We start from the raw sequence: 19,827 nt of genomic DNA, 5'->3' as shown, positions 1-19,827 counted from the left end.
GGAATGGGGACGCCGAGCTGGGACCCTCACCTCTCACCACCAGCTCCATGGGGTCGCTGGGGTACGACATGTTGAACGGATCCACTATGCTGTGATAGTAGCAGCTGTAGCTCCCCCCTTCCTCCCGGCTCTCGTTGTTCAGGGAAAACACAACCATAAACCCAGTCGCATCGATAGGTGGGAAATGGCGTCGCTCTTTATTCAGCACGAACCGCATGCCCCGGCGCGGCCCCTCACACCAGATCGCCACAGTTCCCCTCAAGGAGACCCCCCTGCTTCGGCTCGGGTAGATTTTGGGTTTGGGGTAGATGGGCTCTGCAGTGGGAAGCAGACAGGCGGTGAGATGCCTTTCCACAGGGGCCAGAGTTTCCTCTGAGCCCTGGGCTAACAGAATGAGACATGGAGCAACCCCAGCCCCTGGGGGTCCAGAGCTCTGCTCCCTAGTGAGTGACAGGCCAGTCCAAGATCCAGTCACTCCCTGGCTTCTCTGCTGGGAGGGCTGGGAGCCAGGACTCCTGGGTTCTCTCCCTGGCTCTAGGAGGGGAGTGGGGTCTAGTGGGGAGAGCAGGGAGGATGAGGGCCAGCACTGCTGGGTTCTGTGCACAGCACCACCATTGACTTGTAGGGGACTGTGCAAGTCTCTACTATACACTGAGGTTTATAACCTTCAGCTCCGCCCATCACCCCATAACCGATGTGTTGCCTGGGAAAGGCCCCCCTGCTCTGCAACTCCCCCTGGGGACAGGGATCCTCCCATCCTCTGATCCAAATCTCCAGTGGCTGCTTCTCCCCCCTGGCTGGGGAACCTCCCAGTGACTCCGTCCCCACTCCCCTGCCAGGCGTCCCCTCTGCTGGGCCCAGGACTCAGGGCAGAGCCTGGCTCTGAGCGTCCCATTTGTGCAGAGACCCCCTGAGGATCTGGCTGGGTGTGGGACTGGGAGCCGGGATGCTGAGCTAGGCCCCTCCCTCACCTCCTACAATGATTTTGATGGGGTTGCTGGGATGCGATGTGCGATTCTGTTCTGCTATGGAGTGATAGTCGCAGGTGTAGTTCCCTCCATCTTCCCGGCTGACACTGGGGATGGGAAATTCAGCCACGGTCCCATCAGGCACCGTCCGCACCTGTGGATTCGGGTCTCCAGCTTTACGCAGAAAGAACTCCATGTCCGGGTACAAACCCTCACAGCGGATGGTGACGCTTCCCCCGAGCGCCACCACCCTGCTGGGGCTCACCAAGATGGTGGGTTTGTGAAATTCTTGCCCTGCTTTCAACAAGAGACAGGAGTTAAACAGGGGAGACACAGCCCCCTGCCTCCCCCCACCCCAATTCAGTCCATCCATCATTTGGCCTCTCTAGGAGTCTGTCCCCTACGAGGGTTGTCACTGGCTGCCTATGGGGCTTGGGGGCAGAGGGTTCACCCAGACGTAGCTGCATCAGAGATCACCTGCCCCCTCCCAGCCCCTCCTGAGGCCAGCCAGGGAGCCTGACCAGTGGGCCCCCCACCCTGGGGTTGGAAATAGAGTCTGTGATGGGCGCGGGTCGCACAAGACCCACCTTTCCCCAGGCCCTGGGAATGTGGGTCTGCGAGTGCAGGGGAGGGAGCTGTTGGGGGCGGATCTGGGGGCAGGGATGGATCTGGTGGCTTCTCCCCATGGCTGCACTGACTGCGAACAGTTTCAGTTACCCCGAGGGGATCTAGAGTCCATGGATGGGCCCTGTTAGCATTTGTATGAGCTGAAAGAAATCCACGGGCCACCCCTCTCCCGATCCTGACAGTCTGGGCGGGGGGGGGGCAGGACATTGAACCAGGTGACAGTTTGTCTGCTTCGTCAGACCCCGGAGCCACATTCAGCTCCTCGTTACTCTGTGGAGGGGTGGGGGCTGGGGGGCACAGAAAAACAGGGATGGGTCTGAGCTCACAGGGGGAGTTTGGGTTCAGTTTTGGGGAAGGTTCAGGGCTCAGTTCCTCTTTCCTCCACCCCACGTATCCCCTCCCTGTCCTTGATGTTACCGTCCCCCCCACAGACTGATACTCACCTCCCCACACCCCGCTGTGCTCAGCCAGCCAGCAGCCTGGAGAGAAGACAGCTCATTAGTGACCAGATCCCAGAGCGACTGGATCCCACACCCTGGTCTCAGATCCCCGCTCCCCATGGGCACACACCCTGGCTGTCTTTGATACTCACCAAGAAGGAGGATGGTGAGAGTAGATGCCATGATGGGGCAGTGGGGGTCCCTAAGTGCTGCCACCAACACCCCAGTGCCCAGCTCCCCCCAGCCTGAGGCCCGAGTGCAAGCAGAATGAGGAATTGCATTGGGGGCTGCAGCCCCAGGAAACCCGTGATGCGCTCGGCCCCTTTCCACCCCATCAGATGGTTTCTTTGCAATCTCCAGCCCAAATCTACTGCGGTCAGAGCAAAGCCAGCTCCCTGCAATGCCCAGCAAACCACATCCCCTCATGCAAGCTGCCTGGTCTTCCCCCCCCCCCCCCCATCACCTCCCACTCCCACATGGGAGCTGTCCAGTCTTGGGACCAGCTGGGAAAGGGGGAATCTCAGGAGGTGTCAAGAGGTGCCCAGGCTGCCCTGACCTTTTCCAACAGGTCCATCTAGCCTCCCTGGAGCAGCAGCTCAGAGCAGAGTAGGGCATCCCCCCCTCCCACACACACACACACACACACACAGTGCCACCCACAGAGTGACCCTCTCCCATGGAGTGGGGCATTGATTCCTTCCTGACCCAGCATCCACCCTGGAGCATGAGAGTGGAGGGGCCTGGACAATCTCCTTCTCAGGTAGTGTTGCTGTGCACGGTGATTGTTGAAAATACTGCTGAAAGGTATCCCATACGTATTGTGGGAAGGCACCTTCTTGCTCTCCCCAGCCTCCACTGCTTTTAGCCCTGGCGAGACAGGTTTGGGTAAAATAATCCCTCTTGGTGGCCCAGGGGAAGTCCATTCCTTCTCTCCACCAGTCTTTTCAGCGTGCTTTTCTCCCTTATGGGAGGGAATGCAGCCTTTCACTGTCCCCCTACCTACTGGCAGCAGGACTCCTTCTCTCTCTCCTCTTTCCCTTCTCCCTTCCCCCTCCCCGGGGAGGGTTTAAAAAGGTCTTGGGCAGCCCTTAGTTGGAATCAGCTGGTCCTAATTGACTTCAGGTAGCTCCCTCTCCACTGATTCTAATTGATACGCTGGTAACCCCTTCTCAGCTGAAGCTGATTGACCTGTAGTTACCCCCCCCAGTTGATAGGGAGGAGGGCCTTTCAACCCTCTGACACAGATTTCTCCCCCTCCCCTTGCAGCTGTCTGTCCTGAGTTTATCACAGAATAAAGTGATCAATCATTCAGGTGTGGACACCCCCGGTCGTAGACGTGCCGGGCAATAGGGGGAGAATTAGATTCCTCACTCTGACCTATCTGTCGGGGAAAGCTATACAAATAAAATATATACAAACTGTCTAGGTAGATACACCCCCGGACGTAGAGGGGCCGGGCCATAAGGGGGAGAATTAAAGTCCTTGCTGCTACCCGTCTGTCAGGGAAAAATTGCATAGCTGAATATACCCTCGGTCATAGCAGATTGAGCCCGAGAGGAAGGGGGCTTAGTGTTCCCCGCTCCTGCTCTGCCAGGCAGAGTTTTTAGTGGGTATAGACTTTTTGTTTTTCTTTTAAGTCCCAGCAGGAGCGTGGGCACGGAAAAGTTATACAGATAAAAGAGATGCAGAAAGAAAAAAAATGTTCAGGCGAAAAGAGTCCCCTAAGGACAGAGCAGAAAAAATTGCCATTCCTACAGGAAATGACTCCTTTTAAGACAATTTTGCAGAAGTGTGGACCCAGCCCACGGACTGAACAAGCATTAGCCGATGTCCATGCTACCGCTGATTTGGAAGCTAGATTGGCAAAATATCTGTTGGTCTACAGGCCTTCGACCCCAATAAAAAGGGACTTGGCTGCAATTTGGCTGTTGTGGGAAGCATGCAATGAGGCATTCCTCCGCTTGGCTAGCTGCCAAGAGGAAAACACCGCATTTTATGAGAAGCTTGGTATCTCTGAACGAGGAACTGATAAATGGAAAATACTGATTAGCTGAACAGACAGAGGAAAATGATAAAATACGAAAGAGAATCAGGTTTTACAGGGAATGATAAAGAAGCTGAGGTTAGGACAAGGTAGAGCCCCTGCCAATCACAACCACTGTGAATCGATTATGAAACGTCTCAAAACAAAATTGGGGTTTGCCGCCCTCCAAGTAGCGGCTGTGACGGCAGGAGAATAGGACCAAGCGCAATACGGCGAGGTCCCCGAATGGGAGGGAGAACGAGACCCTAGCGAAGCTTGGAATGGAGATATATGGGATGAGCCCCAGGGATTGGAACCTATGAACAAAACCCTATTGCAGCCATACGATGAACTACAGTCCGAATACCTGCAGAGGGAGGGGGAAATACAACTGTCCCCACTGTCCCTGTATCAGCCGCTGACTTAAAAGCCATGGCCCATCATTTGGGACCCCTAAAAAAGGACAATTTCTCCAGGTGGTGCTCTGACGCGGTTTTGCTCACAATAGGGGACGAGCTGAATGCCACTGAAGTCTGATGCGTTGGTGGGCGTCTGCGTGGTTTCAGAGATTCGGGGGGTCCTAGACAGGATTAGAGTCGACGAGAACAGCAGCATATTGACTTTAATGGGACTTTTGGGGGAGCAAATAGGCGGGCGCAATTTCATAGCACAAGCCGTAGCCGGAACCCAAGAGCCCAATGAGGACCCCAAGAATGATTTAACCCGATGGGGTCTGATGCAGATAATGGCCGGCTTAACACCAGTGGGCAACGCCACCGTGCTGGATACAATGGCATTCAGCAGACAGTCCTTAAGCGATTGTGCTACTACTCCGGGAGACTTGGAATTTGGCAAGAGGGTCACCCAGCTACCCTAGGGGAACTAAGGGTTTGGTCCAACAGATAACCACCCATTCTGGACCCCAGCCCACTATAAAAGAAGAAAGAGCTACCAATGTAGCTGTGTTAGAACCAGCCGTTACATACACCAATGGGAGCGGCACAAAGGGAATCCCGGGATCCCGAGCAGCATATACGAGAGGCCGCTCCCGTGGACAGAGAAACCGTGGACGACAAGGAGATCGGTTATACCCAGACCCCCGGCAATATCAGACAGCCTCCTCCCAGCAATCAAAGGAGGGAGGTGGGCACACGGAAAATGAGGTTGGCCAGGTACCCTGGCGAACACTAATGCCCTGCGGGGCAAACCGAGAAGAGTGGAATGGGGCCCCCACACCAGAACTAATCAGGGAAGCCATGAGGTTGCAAACCCCACCAAAAGAGGTGGCTAGCATAACTCCGAGTGCACCTTCTTCCTCGCTGCAATGCTTCCCAAACGCACTCCCTTTTCTGGGGCAAGAATAGAGGGGCCCGCTGAACGAGGAAGCCCCACCACCAGGAGGGGCACAGAGGTGGAGGTTCATAGGCAAGGTCTCCTGAGATACCAGGGGAAAACCATGTGTGTACGTTCAGCAGGGTGGATATACCCATACACCAGCTTTGATAGATACAGGAGCCGCTGTATCCTTAATCAGAACAACCCCCAAAGCAGGAAAGAGACTAAAACAGGTCGCTTTGAAATCCTTTCAAGGGAAATCTAGTCTTGGGTGGGAATGGATCCAAGTCCCCTTTTCGGTGCAAGCGTTTGAGACATTAGGGGATTTGATCCAGACTCCTGATATGGTTGATGACATTCTTCTGGGATCTGACTGGTTGTTCAAAAACAATGTGGTAATCAATATGCCCAGACGTACTCTCTGGAAGTTAGAAATTCCTCCTCCCCATTCAGGAAAAATCAAGCAGGATGTTATATTAACAAAAGGGGGAGAGATACCAGTAGCCTCACTTACAGTTCAACAAGCTGAAAAGTGGCGCTTAAAATTCCCCTCAGTATGGACGTAAAGAAAACAGATTGCGGTAAAATTAATGCTTGTGTTAAGATCGTTGGGGAATTTGTGCTCCTCAAAAACAATACTCCTACCCGAGAGAGGCAGAGCCCCAATTGGTGCAAACCATCCAGGACTTAGGACAAAAAGGGGTCATTCAAAAAAACAAATTTACCCTTTAACTCCCCTGTGTGGCCAGTGCTAAAGGCAGACGGCCAATCCTGGCATTTAACCATTGATCATAGAAGAATCCATAAGGGCACCATCCCTATGGCTCCTACTGTGACTGATATGACACAGGTCATACAAACAGTGCTGGCCACATCCAAATATTTCTCAGTTGTTGATCTGGCCAAGTGTGTCTTTGCCACCCCCCTACCTCCGGACTCACAAGATCCGTTTGCCTTTGCCATACAGGAGCAACAACGGACCTTTTGTCGGTTGCCCCAGGGATATCACAACAGCCCGGCTATTGCCCATCGGCATGTTGTGGATTTGCTAGACCAGTTGAGCCCACAGGAAAGGCCTTTTGTGTGTTCATATGTAGATGACATTTTGATATTTGGGGAAACTGAGGCGCAAATGAAAAAAGTGTTGGCATGAATTCGGGAAACGGGGTTCAAAGTAGCCTTGGACAAGGCTCAGCTGGTGCTATCTCAGATTACACACCTGGGCACAGTCCTTGGACAAGAAGGGAGACAGGTAGATCAGAGGAAGGTGAGGGCATTGGTAGAAATGCCGGCCCCTACTGACGCCCACTCCTTAAGAGTAGTGCTAGGGGGATTCAGTTTTCTCAGACCACACATTTATAAATATGCTGAAATAACTCACCCCTTGTGGAAACTGCTAAAGAAAAAGACCAAATGGGAATGGGGAGAAGAGCAGGACCCCGCTTTAACTCGGCTAAAGCACAAGGCTCTCACAGGCCCAGCCCTGCGTTTCCCTGATGAATCAGCCTTTTGGTGACTAATAACATGGCCTTGGCTGTCACACTATTACAAATCAATGAAGAGGGAAAGCAAGTGCCGGTAGCATATGAATCCAGGCAATTACAAGGAGCAGAAATTCATTTTGACCCCTGTGAACGTGTCTAGCAGCCGTCTGGGCAGTACAATCTTTTGAGCCGCTCACAGGAACAGACCCTATTGCTACCCAAAGCACCCACACTCCTCTCAAGTACATTTTATCAGGGAAATTAATGAGAGGTAAAGTCTCAAACACCCGAACTGCCCAATGGACGCTTATTTTAGTTAACGGGGTGACCACAGAAACAGTGTCCAACTAACATGCCCTGATTGAGAAAGGGAAGTACATGAAAGTCCAGAGGTCATTCTGGAGCAAAGAATTGCCTTGGTAAAGGCACGCCCACTGGAAGAATTAGAAACCGTGGGCCAAGAAAAGCACGTCCGGTTTACTGATGGGAGTGCAATGGTGGTAAAAGGGAAAAGATGTGTAAAATATGCAGCCATTGACTTAGAAGAAGAAGTAATTCAGGGACCTTTAGATCATGGATCAGCTCAGCATGCCAAGCTCCACGCAACGTAACAGGTTTTAAGGCGATATGAAAATTCCCCACAGCTCATGTCTATTTCTGCTGACAGTGATTTTTGTGTGAAGGGAATATAGTTTTGGATACACGATTGGTATAGGAATGGGTGGAAAGCAGCGGATGGAAAGGATATTGCATATTCAGAGAAATGGAAATGGATTTACCAGTGGGTAACAAAGAACCCTAAACTGTTAAAGGTGCGACCTGTAAAGACCCACCGTAAAGGAACGGGTATGGAGGGCACCTGGAATAATTGGGTAGATACAATAGCCCGACAGCACGACATAGCAGTTGTAACCAGAAGTCAGGAAAGGAACGTCTGTGCTGACACAGCTGAGCCAACAGATGGCACTACAGAGCACCCGAACCGAGTCCCAGGCAAAATAGAAAGACAAGAGTTACTTATTGTAACCCATCAGTTTATGCATGAAGGAGTGGAGGGGACTTTAAGAAGGCTAAAGCAAGTAGCAGAATGGGAGTGTATGGAAGATTATGTTAAAACATGGGTATGAAACTGTGTGTGGTGCACTCAGGACAAGTCTTGTCCTCCGCACCGGCAACCCAGGATGCACCAACGAAGACTTGGGCCGTGGCACAGGGCTCAAATTGATTTTATTGATAAACAGCCAAGGAGTAAGGAAGGATTCCAGTATTTATTGGTGATAATCGATTCCTTTTCCGGATGGGTGGAGGCATTTCCTATTAAAGATAATAGCACCAGGGTAGTGGCCAAAAAGTTCTTTAATGAGGTAGTGAGTAGATATGGTACCCCCGAAATAATAGATTCTGACAATGGTGGAGCCTTTGTAGTAGAAATTTTTACCACAATGATACAAGCCTTGGGAATTAAACAAATGCTCTATATACCAGACCGGCCTCAGTCCTCAGGCCAAGTACAGCACATGAATCGCCCTATTAAGGAAGCGCTCTGGAAGGCAGTAAATCACATAGGGAAAGATAAACTGCCTCTGATTTTGGCTGACATCCACAGCAGTAATTAACTAAGGACAAAAATTCAACTCTTCCAAATTTTGTTTGGACATCCAATGCGCCTAATGATTGATCCGAGTTACCCGGTACAGGGTCAAGCTCTAATATAACCCAGCATGATTATTTTCAATGGCTTAAGCAGTTACAAGAAGATAAAACTACCTTCCAGTATAGGGTTAATCAGGCCCTCGAACACATGAACAACAAAATTCAGAAACAAAGGCCCGCAAAGGCAGCCCTGCGGGAAACAGGGGACCACATCATGTACCTTAAAATGGGGAAAAGGGTCACTCACTGGAATCAAAATGGATAGGCCCTTACTCCATAGTGGAGTGCCTTAGCCCATTGGTATATTGCATTGAAAAAGATGGAAAACTGAAATGGGTCCATGTTTCACAAATTACATTGTTTACATAAATAATGCTGTTTGGATTCTTTGCAGAAGAGGACATCCCAGAACCTGAGCTCGAGGCGCTGCTTAACACCACAATTTTAATCCACAGAAAATGAGACTCCAGTGTAAGGTTTGGCTTTACCTGCTTCCGGGAACTTTTAGTGTCCAGATAATTAGCGCAATCATGGGAGAAGATGCAGCCCTCCTCATAAGCCAATCTTTAAGGAATAATTCACTCCCCGCCAATCAATCATGGATTCCTACCCAGGATTTGGTGATCCTCATGGAATGGTATGATAAAAACACTAGCCAAATCTTAAAACCCTTAGGAAATACCGATGTGTCTACCTGGGAAGGGAAGTGGGACTTAAAGTTCACCTTATAAACACCACAGGAATACCAAACCACTGGGAAATAGGGGTTAAAATAGAGGGTCCCTATGGGGATATCACCTGGAGTTCCAGCTACCCACGATTACTATATCAGTGGGATGAGCCTGTTAAGACAGGGACAATAGTAACAGTTATTGTGGGGTACTGTCCAATACCCTGTAGTAAATTGAATCTATAGTTCCTGGTACCCCAATTAAGATAAAGAAACCAAAGTTGTCTGTGACTCAAAGTGATCGAGTAAAAGTCTTGTTAAATCCACTATTAGTAAAAGTGAAAATTGGTATGGATTGGACTCAGTTAAATGTGTCTAAATTGGAATGCAAATGTTCATCCTACTCCCTTCCTGTTACAACGGCCTGGATAAAAACACATAAACACTCCAATGGCCGAGCAAAATGAGATGTAGTAGACACCATATTAGGAGGAGTTGGACTTGGAGCAGGAATTATGAACCCTGTAGACCTGGAGGTAATTACGAATAAATTAAGTTTCTTGTCACAAGTGCAAGATAATCTCATTCACAAGCAGGCAGGTACTACTGTGGATTTGGTACAAATAGGGCTGGGAAACCAAAAAGCAACATGGAATATGTGGCGGTGGCTAAACACCACCTCCTGGCTGCTGTATAAACAACAAACAGAAGTAGGGAATAAAACTGCCTTGGCCATAGGATGTTGTAACAGTGCGGGACTCACCGCTGTGGCACCTCCTGCTGGATGTCTCGGGAATTAGCTTGTTTCTAGCCTTGGAGCGCCTTCTACAGGCTGGTGTCCTGCTGGTGCTTGCCCCCCCATGTCCCTCCCAGACCCAGTGCCCTGTTATCTGGGGTGCTGCCCCTTGGCAGTAACCCCCACAGCTCTGGGTCTCCCCCTCCCAAGGGAACCCCCACCCACTATCCCCACTTCGCCTCAGTCTTGGCTACTGCCCCATCTCCATCTAGCCCCCGTTCCCTGGGGCAGACTGCAGTATCAGCCACGCATCACAGGCAAAGGGGTTCAGACCTACTGCCTCTGCCTACCCATGGGCTGCCCCTGCAACCCAGTACCTAATAGGCCTTACCAGGCCTGCACCCTGGGGCTTTCCTAGGCCGGAGCTCCCCGGCTCCCTTGGCCTTTCCCCAGCCCTGCTCCACTCCAGATACTCTGCTCAGGTCCCTGCAGCCAGGTCCCTCCCTCTCAGAAGCTAGAGAGAATCTGTTAGCTCCTGGTTCCCAGCCTCTTATATAGGGCCAGCTGTGGCCTGATTGGGGTGTGGCCCTGCTGCGGCCACTTCCCCAATCAGCCCAGGTTTTAGAGCTGCAGGCCTCTCCAGGGCTGCTTTCAAGCCCTTCCAGGCAAGAGCAGGTGTCCACCCCGCTACAGATGTACTGAAATGCAAATTCTTAGTTTAGCATCACTTGAACACGAACTGTTTTGGGTAATATCTGGGAATGTTCGGGTATTAACACATCTTTTAAAACAGTGGAAGAGGTCCTTGTTTGACACCTACAAAAATGAATGGAGGCAAGGTGTTTCCAGCATGGTTAAGCCTGATTTGTTATTAGGTGAAATTATTGTTAAAATTGATCACCAACAGTCTGTGGAGACAGAAATATGGAAAGTGAGCCCGCTCCCAAAATTAACCCTGAGTTCCTTTTGGCTACCCCAGGTTATGGGTCCGTGGGCTGGGGAAGAGGAGAAATTATTGGACACCTGAGGGTTTACGGAGTGGAGCCTTCAGAAATGGGGGGGTGCTTGTCCCTACCTGTCACCACAGAACCATGCAGCAAGGACACATCATTGGGAACATGTGTATGGGATGAACTAGAAAAGGTGACTCCGTTTTTACAACAGAAACAGGGGGATATACGGAAGCATGTTGTTCACATACTACACGCCAATGGAGACATGCCAAAAATTGGTAAATCTGAAAAAGAACTGACAGCCTATCATTGGTACGATGTTTTTATAGGCTGGTCCCTGACCTCGAAGGGCATATTGTCTATTATGTTTCACACATTACTAGTTGTGTTAATATTGTCCTATGTTTGCTTGTTAGGAATTTGTTGTACGTGCTGTTGGGCAAAAAGAATGTTTGTTATATTACAAATTACAAGCTCAAATTGTCTCTCAGTATATTGCTATGAAACAATTATATAAAATATGACCCACTCAAGAATTGTTCTTGAGGGGTCCAAAAGGGGACATGTAGTAGTAGGATTTTATGTTTCTATTTCATATAATTTAGAATGAAGGATAAAGAATAATAAGGTATCATGTATTAAATGTATTGGTGTATGATTTGATCATATCCTGCCAGCCACCCTTTTTGAATAGCAGAAAGGAATGGCCTAATGGGCCAATGGGTAGAGATACATCAGCCGGAATCTGTGTCTGGACTGATTTCAAGGCAGTAACAGACCTTTGAGGGTCACCAATTTGTTGTAGGTTTAGCATTTTAAAATAAGTAAAAGAATGCCATGATTGTTTTCTTTTACATTGCAACTTGATGTTCCTGTTCAAAATGTTCTGTGTAAATTAATTCTGTTTTGTGTGTGAATGAGGAATGTGTGTGTTAAGAGATAAGTGTGAAGGCCATCGCTGAACCAGATGTACAAGGGAGGAACTGGAGACAAGACACAAGGGTGCAAGGAGGCTGCAACAGACCCCTATTGAAATGTCAGAAGAGGGCAGATTGAGGGCTCTAAAGATGAGACTGGCACCTATCTATGGGGACAAGATAGCTGTGATCGAAACCAGCCTGGGGTAACTCCCTAAGGAATTTGATGAAAGAACAAGATAAAGGATGAGAAGGACAATTTAAGAAAACAAGCACTCGTCAAACAACAATTGATTACAGCATGATGGTGCAAAACACATTGGTCCCAATGAAGGAGAATCACTGTAGAAACAGGGTGCCTTGCCATGAAACTTTGGGTTCGTCCTGCCAAGACTTCCCTGAAGCATCGTGTCGCGACCAACAGAACCCAGCTCCTCCCTACCTGTGATCAACCTAGCTGGCCCCTAGATTGATCCGGACTCTGGACTGGTAACTATAAGATCAACTGGTAGGACAGTGTCTGTGTGTGGGGTGTAACTGACTGCATATGCTAATTGTTGTATCTTCAATAAATGTGGCGTATTGCCTTTTCCCTTGAAAAAGATCCCGTGTGCTTCTTATAAGCATAACACCCCAAAGACCCCATCTCTTGCCATACCTGTCTGCGTCAGGGGGAGGCTGAGGGGATGTGGGAGCCATTATAGGCCAGGCAGTGTGTGAGGCAGGGGGAGGGAGGAAAGAAGAATGTGGGAGGAGGGGAAGGGGGCTGAGATTGAGGAGGCTGGGGCAGGACAGTGACAGAGGAGGGGGGATTTGGGGTCCCCCCATGTGTGTTCCAGGCTTAACTTGCCCTGTGGCCATGGGGGCACCCCTGTCCCCTCTCCCTCCTGCCTCCCAGCTCCATGGGGGTTTTGGCTGGAAACAATCCTGCCCCCCACTCCCAGCTCAGACCCACTGAGGGTGGGGGGGGGCTACATGGCAAAGTGTGGGGAGCAGAGAAGGGGGTAAGGAAAGGGTATTGGGGGGTCTGGAAATGTGGGTGGGGCAGGAGCCCCTAGAGGGAAGGGGGAGGGGAAGGGGAGGTATGGGGGGCCATTATGGGGCAGGGAATGTGGGGCAGAGGGGAATGTAGGGGGCAGGAGACTGAGGGGAAAGAAAGTGGGTCACCCAGGACTGAGGGGGCAGGAGTAGGAGTGGGGAAGTGAGAGAGAAACCCGCTAAGGCATAGAAATCGCAGCTCCCTCCTGGGAGGGTACCATCAGCCTCTCCCCACTCACACCCCCAAAAAATCCTACCCCCCAGCTCTGATTTTTCTTGGGAAGCATATCTGCACTCAAACTCCTTTCTCCAATCTGGCCTCTGTTCCCTCAGCCCCCACCCTGGCACTCCCAACCTACTTCCCCCAAACTCTGCATTCCCCCCATCCACCTCCCTTCAAATGCCCACCATGGGGGTGCCCAGTGCACCTTGTTCTGTTCATGGAGACACAATAAAGGGCCCAAGGTGCGAACACTCCCCAGCCCCTGCCCCACACTAAACAGGGTTAAACACGGGCCGGGGGCGGGGTCCAGAGCCCACAGCCTGCTCAGCCCCATGGCAAACACCCCATTGACCCCTGGGACTGGCTGTTACAGACACAGCAGAGCAGGAACCAGGGGAGCCATGGCAGGCACCGTGTGAAACGAGGGGTTTGTTCCAGTCCCGGCCCCGTTTGCTGGAGCAAGTCCCTAGCTAGAAAATCCCCTGGGTTTGGGCATCTCCCCGCTGGCCCCAGAGACGCTAGTTACTGTCCTGGGGGGGGGGCAGAGGAACCAGCGGAGCAGGGCTGGAGCTGGCGTCACTGTGGCTGCTGTTAAAGTCCGATTGTGATGGGTTCAGTCCCGAAGACCCTCTTGGGACTGCCACCTGACGTGCTGGAATTACCTCTGAGCCCATTTTCCACTACCAGCTTGAGACTTCAGAACCCTGCCTTGTTGAGCCAGAGACGCCAGCCTGCTGCAACACAGACCCAGGTCTGGTCCACGCGCCCAAAGCTGCAGACTTTAACCGAAACCTGCTCTGCAGGTTTCTTCTCTCCAACACCCAGACACCCAGCTCCCAATGGGATCCAAACCCCATTTTCCTCTGTATAAAGCTTATACAGGGTAAACTCATAAATTGTTTGCCCTCTATAACACTGATAGAGAGATTTGCACAGCTGTTTGCTCCCCCAGGTATTAATCATTTACTCTGGGTTAATTAATAAACAAAAGTGATTTTATTAAGTATAAAAATGGGATTTCAGTGGTTTCAAGTAATAACAGACAGAACAAAGTAAGTTACCAAGCAAAACAAAACAAAACACGCAAGTCTAAGCCTAATAAATTAAAGAAACGGAACACAGGTAAATCTCACGCTTAAAAATGTTCCAATGAGCTTCTTTCACAGACTAGATTCCTTTCTAGTCTGGGCCCAATCCTTTCTCTGGTACAGTTCTTGTTACTTCCAGCTCAGGTAGTAACTAGGGGATTCCTCATGACTGGCAGCCCCCTTTGTTCTGTTCCACCCCAAGGCTGGAATCCTTTGTCGCTCTGGGTTCCCACACCTCCCTCTAAATGGTAAAGCACCACATTTAAGATCAGAGTGGTAGCCCTGTTAGTCTGGATCTGTAAAAAGAGACAAAGAGTCCTGTGGCACCTTCGTCATTCATCTGACGAAGTGGGTATTCACCCACGAAAGCTTATGCTCCAATATGTCTGTTAGTCTATAAGGTGCCACAGGACTCTTTGTAGCTTTAAGATGTATTCCAGTATCAGGTGACATGGTCACATGTCACTGTACGACCTCATTCTTCATTAACCACAGGCTGGCCTCCAAGTCCACAAGAAAGCTTGCAAGTAAATAAACCATCTACGGCCAATTATCCTAGTCAATGGGAGCCATCAAATTCTAAACCACCATTAATGGCCCACACTTTGCATAATTACCATAGGCCCTCAGAGTTAGTTTTATATTTCTAGATTTAGATAGAAGAATGATACATTCATACAAATAGGATGATCACACTCAGTAGATTATAAGCTTTGTAATGATACCTTATGTAACCCCTTTGGGGTTTAGAGAGCATGGCCCTTTAAATCTTTTTCCTAAAGAGGAGAATGAGAGTAATAAAAAAGGAGGGAAATGCCAGGGGGCAGCGCTGGAGCTCCAGGGAGAGGGAGAGGCAGCCTGCAGACCCTGGAAAAGTGAAGCAGCAGAGAACCTGCCTGAAGCCTGGGAAGGACAGGGCCGATCGGGGACACCCCAGGACAGGAGCCAGGAGGAGCACTGTGCCAGGGAGGACTCGCCCGAGAAGGACAGGCCGGAGCTGGACCCAGTATCACGGCTGCCCAGAGCTGCATGGGGCTGTGAGAACTGGGGCTTGTGACTCTGCACTGGGGACAAGGAGGGAGATTGCTAGCTAGTTAAGGGGGGAAGTGGTCGCTCTGTGTGGCTTTGCAGAGAGCGACAGAAGAAGGCACCGGAGGGGTTTGTTGGGGGAAGGTTCACTGGCGCTGAAGACGACCAGGAGCACCCAAGACTCACCACTGGACTGGAACTTTGCTCAGGACTCCTGAACTCTGTGTGCAGACACATGGCTCAGTGTCTGCCCTTCCAGACTGTGCTACCACTGGGCCTGTGGGGCCTTGGCATGGATGTAGCCCTGTTCTACTGCTCCCCCTATTTCCCCTTGTTGTTTTTCTCCTCTCATACTTCTGTAAATAAATATTTCCCTTGTTATATCCACTGTACTTTTCCTGTGGGTGTGTGTGTCCACTCTGGGGGGTTTGGAACAGGTGCCCCTGGGGTGGAAGGGATTTCTCCTGCTGCATTCCTGTGCGCGCCTTCTCTTGGCCAGAGCTGTCTGCAGAGCAGACTCCATCTTGGCCATGAGGGCGCTAAAGTTACACTTACAAGAGACCTTTTGCATGAAGCATATTCCAGTTATGCTTATGAGTGTAAATATAATGTATTTCCATAAACATATGAAGTGCAACGTCACACTCGGCATCGGGGGTTCAATCCTGGGGTGCCGCTGTCAGGTCGGGAGCTGTTGGGGGGGGATTCTCTGAGGCAGGGGTGTTTGGTGGCAGGGGGTTTGCGCCGGCGTCTCAGCCCCCCACGGTAAAGCAGCTCGTCCCCCAGGGAGATTCTTTTCCCTGCACAGCCGGATCCAGGCACCTGGGAGTGCAGAGAGATGGCACTTTAGAGGGATCCCTGTCACCCTGGGCCCAGCCCCTGTGGGGAGCAAGGGACACAAACAGGGTCACCTCACCTAGGGTGCTCCCCTTGGGCGGCTGTAATAGGCCTCGGCCAGGATCAGCCCCAGGACGAGCACAACCACGGCGCTCAGCCCCAGGCGGGCGATGTTGGTTTTGTTGAAATCCGGGGAGGCTGCTGTGGGGGGAAGGGAAGAGTCACTTGGAGATCAGCAGCTGGCGCTGCCCTGGGACCGGAGCCCCCAATCTGTGGTCCGGCAGGTCTGGCCCAGTCTGTGGTCTCCCAGGTACTGCAGCTTTGAGGCCAGGGGGGTGTCATGTGGCCCAAGAGTGGGGGTTATTGCCCAAGGACACTGGCACCCCGCTGGGCCCAATTTCACAGCCCAGCCCCCCAGATCCTGTCCCTTCCCTGGGATCCTCCAGCAAATTCCAGACAGTGACCTGCAATGCAGGAGGCATTGGAGAAGCTGGGGGTCCAGGGCTGCCCCTCCCTCTGATGTCTGAGCCCCACCCAACCCTGGGCACAACAACCTGTTTCCACAGCAATTGCCCGCCCCAAACCCCAACTCCTCTATGGATCCCAAGAATGGGAGCAACCTGGTGGAGTATCCCCCTGGGAAAACGTCCCTTCTCTGCAGCTCCCCCTGCGGAAGAGAGCCCCCTCCGTCTGCCCTGAAGCTCCAGTGGCTGCTGCTGCCCCCAACTGGGGAGCCCCCCAATGACTCCATCCCACTCCCCAGCCAGGCGTCCCCTCTGCAGGGTCAGGGCTCAGGGCAGAGCCTGGCTCTGAGCGTCCCATTGGCACTGAGCCCCGTGAGGGTCTGGCTGGGGGTGGGGGTGGGGGTGGGGCTGGGAACAGGGACGCCGAGCCGGGCCCCTCACCTCCCACCACCAGTTCCACGGGGTCGCTGGGGTACGACACGGCGAACGGCTCCGATCTGCTGTGATAGGAGCAGCTGTAGCTCCCACCGTCCTCCCGGCTCACGTTGCTGATGGGAAACACAGCCTCATTGTCGTCCGAATCCACAGGTAGGAAATGGCGTCGCTCTTTATTCAGCACGAACCGCATGCCCCGGTGCTGCCCCCGACACCAGACGCTCATGGCTCCCCCCAGGGAGACCCTCCTGCTGGGGCTCAGGGAGATGCTGGGTTTGGGGTAGCTGGGCTCTGCAGTGGGAAGCAGACAGGCCATGAGACACAGGCCCCGTCACTCAGTCCTGGGGCCCGTCCTCACCACACGGCCTCGGTGGTGGGTCAGACCCGGCGGCCCTGGGGACGGGCTCCTGGATGCCTTTCCACAGGGGCCAGAGTTTCCTCTGAGCCCTGGGCTAACAGCATGAGTCACGGAGCAACCCCAGCCCCTGGGGACCCAGAGCTCTGCTCCCTAGCCCGTGACAGGCCAGTCCAATCTCCAGGGTCCATTCACTCCCTGGCTTCTCTGCTGGGAAGGGAGTGGGGTCTAGCTGGAGAGCAGGGAGGATGGGGGCCAGGACTCCTGGGTTCTGTGCAAAATACCACCACTGACTTGTAGGGGACTGTGCAAGTCTCTACTATACACTGAGGTTTATAAACTTCAGCTCCGCCCATCACCCCCTAACTAATGTGTTGCCTGGGAAAGGCCCCCCTACTCTGGAGCTCCCCCGGGCAGTATGGGTCCCCCCTTTCTCTGCCCCAAATCTCCAGTTGCTGCTTCTTCCCCCTGGCTGGGGAACCCCCCAGTGACTCCGTCCCCGCTCCCTGGCCAGGCATCCCCTCTGCTGGACTCAGGGATCAGGGCAGAGCCTGGCTTTGAGCATCCCATCGGTGCAGTGACCCCATGGGGATCTGGCTGGGTGTGGGGCTGGGAGCCAGGATGCTGAGCCGGGCCCCTCTCTCACCTCCTACAATGATCTCAACGGGGTCACTGAGTTGCGATGTGATATTCTGATCTGTTATGGAGCGATAGTCGCAGGTGTAGCTCCCTCCACCTTCCCGGCCGACTCTGGCGATGGGAAATTCAGCCACGGTCCCATCAGGCACCATCTGCCTCTGCAGGTTCGGGTGTCCAGCTTTATGCAGAAAGAACTCCATGCCCGGGTACCGACCCTCACAGCGGATGGTGATGCTTCCCCCGAGCGCCACCACCCGGCTGGGGCTCACCCAGATGGTGGGTTTGAGAAATTCACGCCCTCCTTTCAAGAAGAGACAGGAGTTAAACAGGGGAGACACAGCCCCCGCGTCCCCCCACCCCAATTCAGTCCATCTGTCATTTGGCCTCTCTAGGAGTCTGTCCCCTACCAGGGCTGACACTGCGGCCCATGGGTTTGGGGGCAGGGGGTTCACCCAGACGTAGCTCAAGATCCAGCTGCATCAGAGATCACCTGCCCCGCCCGTCCCCCCTCCCCGGCCCCACCACAAGCCAGTCAGGGAGCCTGACCAGTGGGCCCCCAGCAGCTCTGCCCCCTGCCCTGTGGTTGGAAATAGTCTGTGACCGGTGGGAATTGCACAAGACCCACCTTTCCCCAGGCCTTTTCACATGTCTTGGGAACTGGGGGTGGGGGGCTGTGAGTGCAGGGGAGGGAGTTGTTGGGATGGATCTGGGGGCAGGGATGGATCTGGGGGGTTCTCCCCCATGGCTGCACTGACCGTGAATGTTTCGGTTCCCCGAGAGGATCTAGAGCCCACGGACAGGTCCTGTTAGCGTTTGTATGAGCTGAAATAAATCCACGTGCTGCCCCCCCATCCTCACAGCCTGTGGGGGGGCAGGACATTGAACCAGGGGAATGTTCCCATTTGCTTCCTCAGACCCTTGGAGCCAGATCTGGCTCCTAGTTACTCCATTGGGGGTGGGGAGCACAGAAGAATGGAGATGGGTCTGAGCTCACAGGGGGAGTTTGGGTTGAGTTTTGGGGGAAGGTTCAGGGCTCAGTTCCTCTTTTCCCCACCCCACGTATCCCCTCCCCCATCCCTGATGTTACTGTCCTCCCCACAGACTGATACTCACCTCCCCACACCCCACTCTGTCCGGCCAGCCAGCAGCCTGGAGAGGAGACGGTCATTAGTGACCAGATCCCAGAGCACCTGGATCCCACACCCTGTCTCATGCCCCTCCCCGCCCCCCGCATGGACACACACCCTGGCTGTCTCCGATACTCACCGAGGAGGAGGACGGTGAGAGCAGATGCCATGAAGGGGCAGTGGGGGCCCCTCAGCGCTGCCACCAACATCCTGGTGCTGAGCTCCACCGAGCCTGAGGCCCGAGTGTGAGCGGAATGAGGAACTGTGCCGGGGGCTGCAGCCCCAGGAAGCCCGTGATGCGCTCGGCCCTTTTCTTCCCCATCAGGTGGTTTCTCTGCAATCTCCAGCCGAAATCTACCACGGTCAGAACAAAGCCAAGTTCCTGCAACACCCAGCAAACCACATCCCCTCCTGCAGCTGCCCAGCCCCCACCCCCGCATCATCTCCCAGCCCTACATAGAAGCTGCCCAGTTCAGGGACCAGCTGGGAACAGGGGGAATCTCAGTAGTTGCCAAGAGGTGCCCAGGCTGCCCTGAGCTTTTCCAACAGGTCCATCTAGCCTCCCTGGAGCAGCAGCTCAGAGCAGAGTAGGGCACCTCGCACACACAAAGTGCCCCCCTTGGGGCGACCCTCTCCCATCGAGCGGGGCAGAGATTCCTTCCTGATCCACCTGGGCCCAGCGTGCGCCCTGGAGCATGAGAGTGGAGGGGCCTGGACAACCTCCTTCTCAGGTAGTGTCGCTGTGCACTGTGATTGTTGAAAATACTGCTAAAAGGTATCCCATAC

At 52.8% G+C, this 19,827-nt stretch overlaps 1 protein-coding gene across 6 annotated transcripts in view; it reads right to left on the bottom strand.

Annotated features, from left to right (window-relative positions):
* Window positions 1-19,827, bottom strand: part of LOC117870507 (immunoglobulin superfamily member 1-like) — a 307,321-nt gene that overhangs the window by 137,666 nt on the left and 149,828 nt on the right. The window contains exons 1-3 of one of the 6 annotated variants that reach the window (XM_034757696.1): window positions 19,181-19,320; window positions 19,028-19,063; window positions 17,922-18,215 (exon numbers count right to left, since the gene is read on the bottom strand). The exons of 4 other annotated variants lie outside the window; for them this stretch is intronic. In XM_034757696.1, the coding sequence (XP_034613587.1) occupies window positions 17,922-18,215; window positions 19,028-19,063; window positions 19,181-19,250 (400 nt within the window). In that variant the 5' untranslated portion in view covers window positions 19,251-19,320. Of the gene's footprint in view, window positions 1-17,921; window positions 18,216-19,027; window positions 19,064-19,180; window positions 19,321-19,827 lie in introns of those variants that run through there. One more of the 6 variants, XM_034757698.1, reaches the window with a different exon arrangement.

This window comes from Trachemys scripta, unplaced genomic scaffold (assembly GCF_013100865.1).
Source record: "Trachemys scripta elegans isolate TJP31775 unplaced genomic scaffold, CAS_Tse_1.0 scaffold_30, whole genome shotgun sequence".
NCBI classification, from domain to species: Eukaryota; Metazoa; Chordata; order Testudines; family Emydidae; genus Trachemys; species Trachemys scripta.
This window is presented reverse-complemented; position numbering and strand designations above follow the sequence as displayed.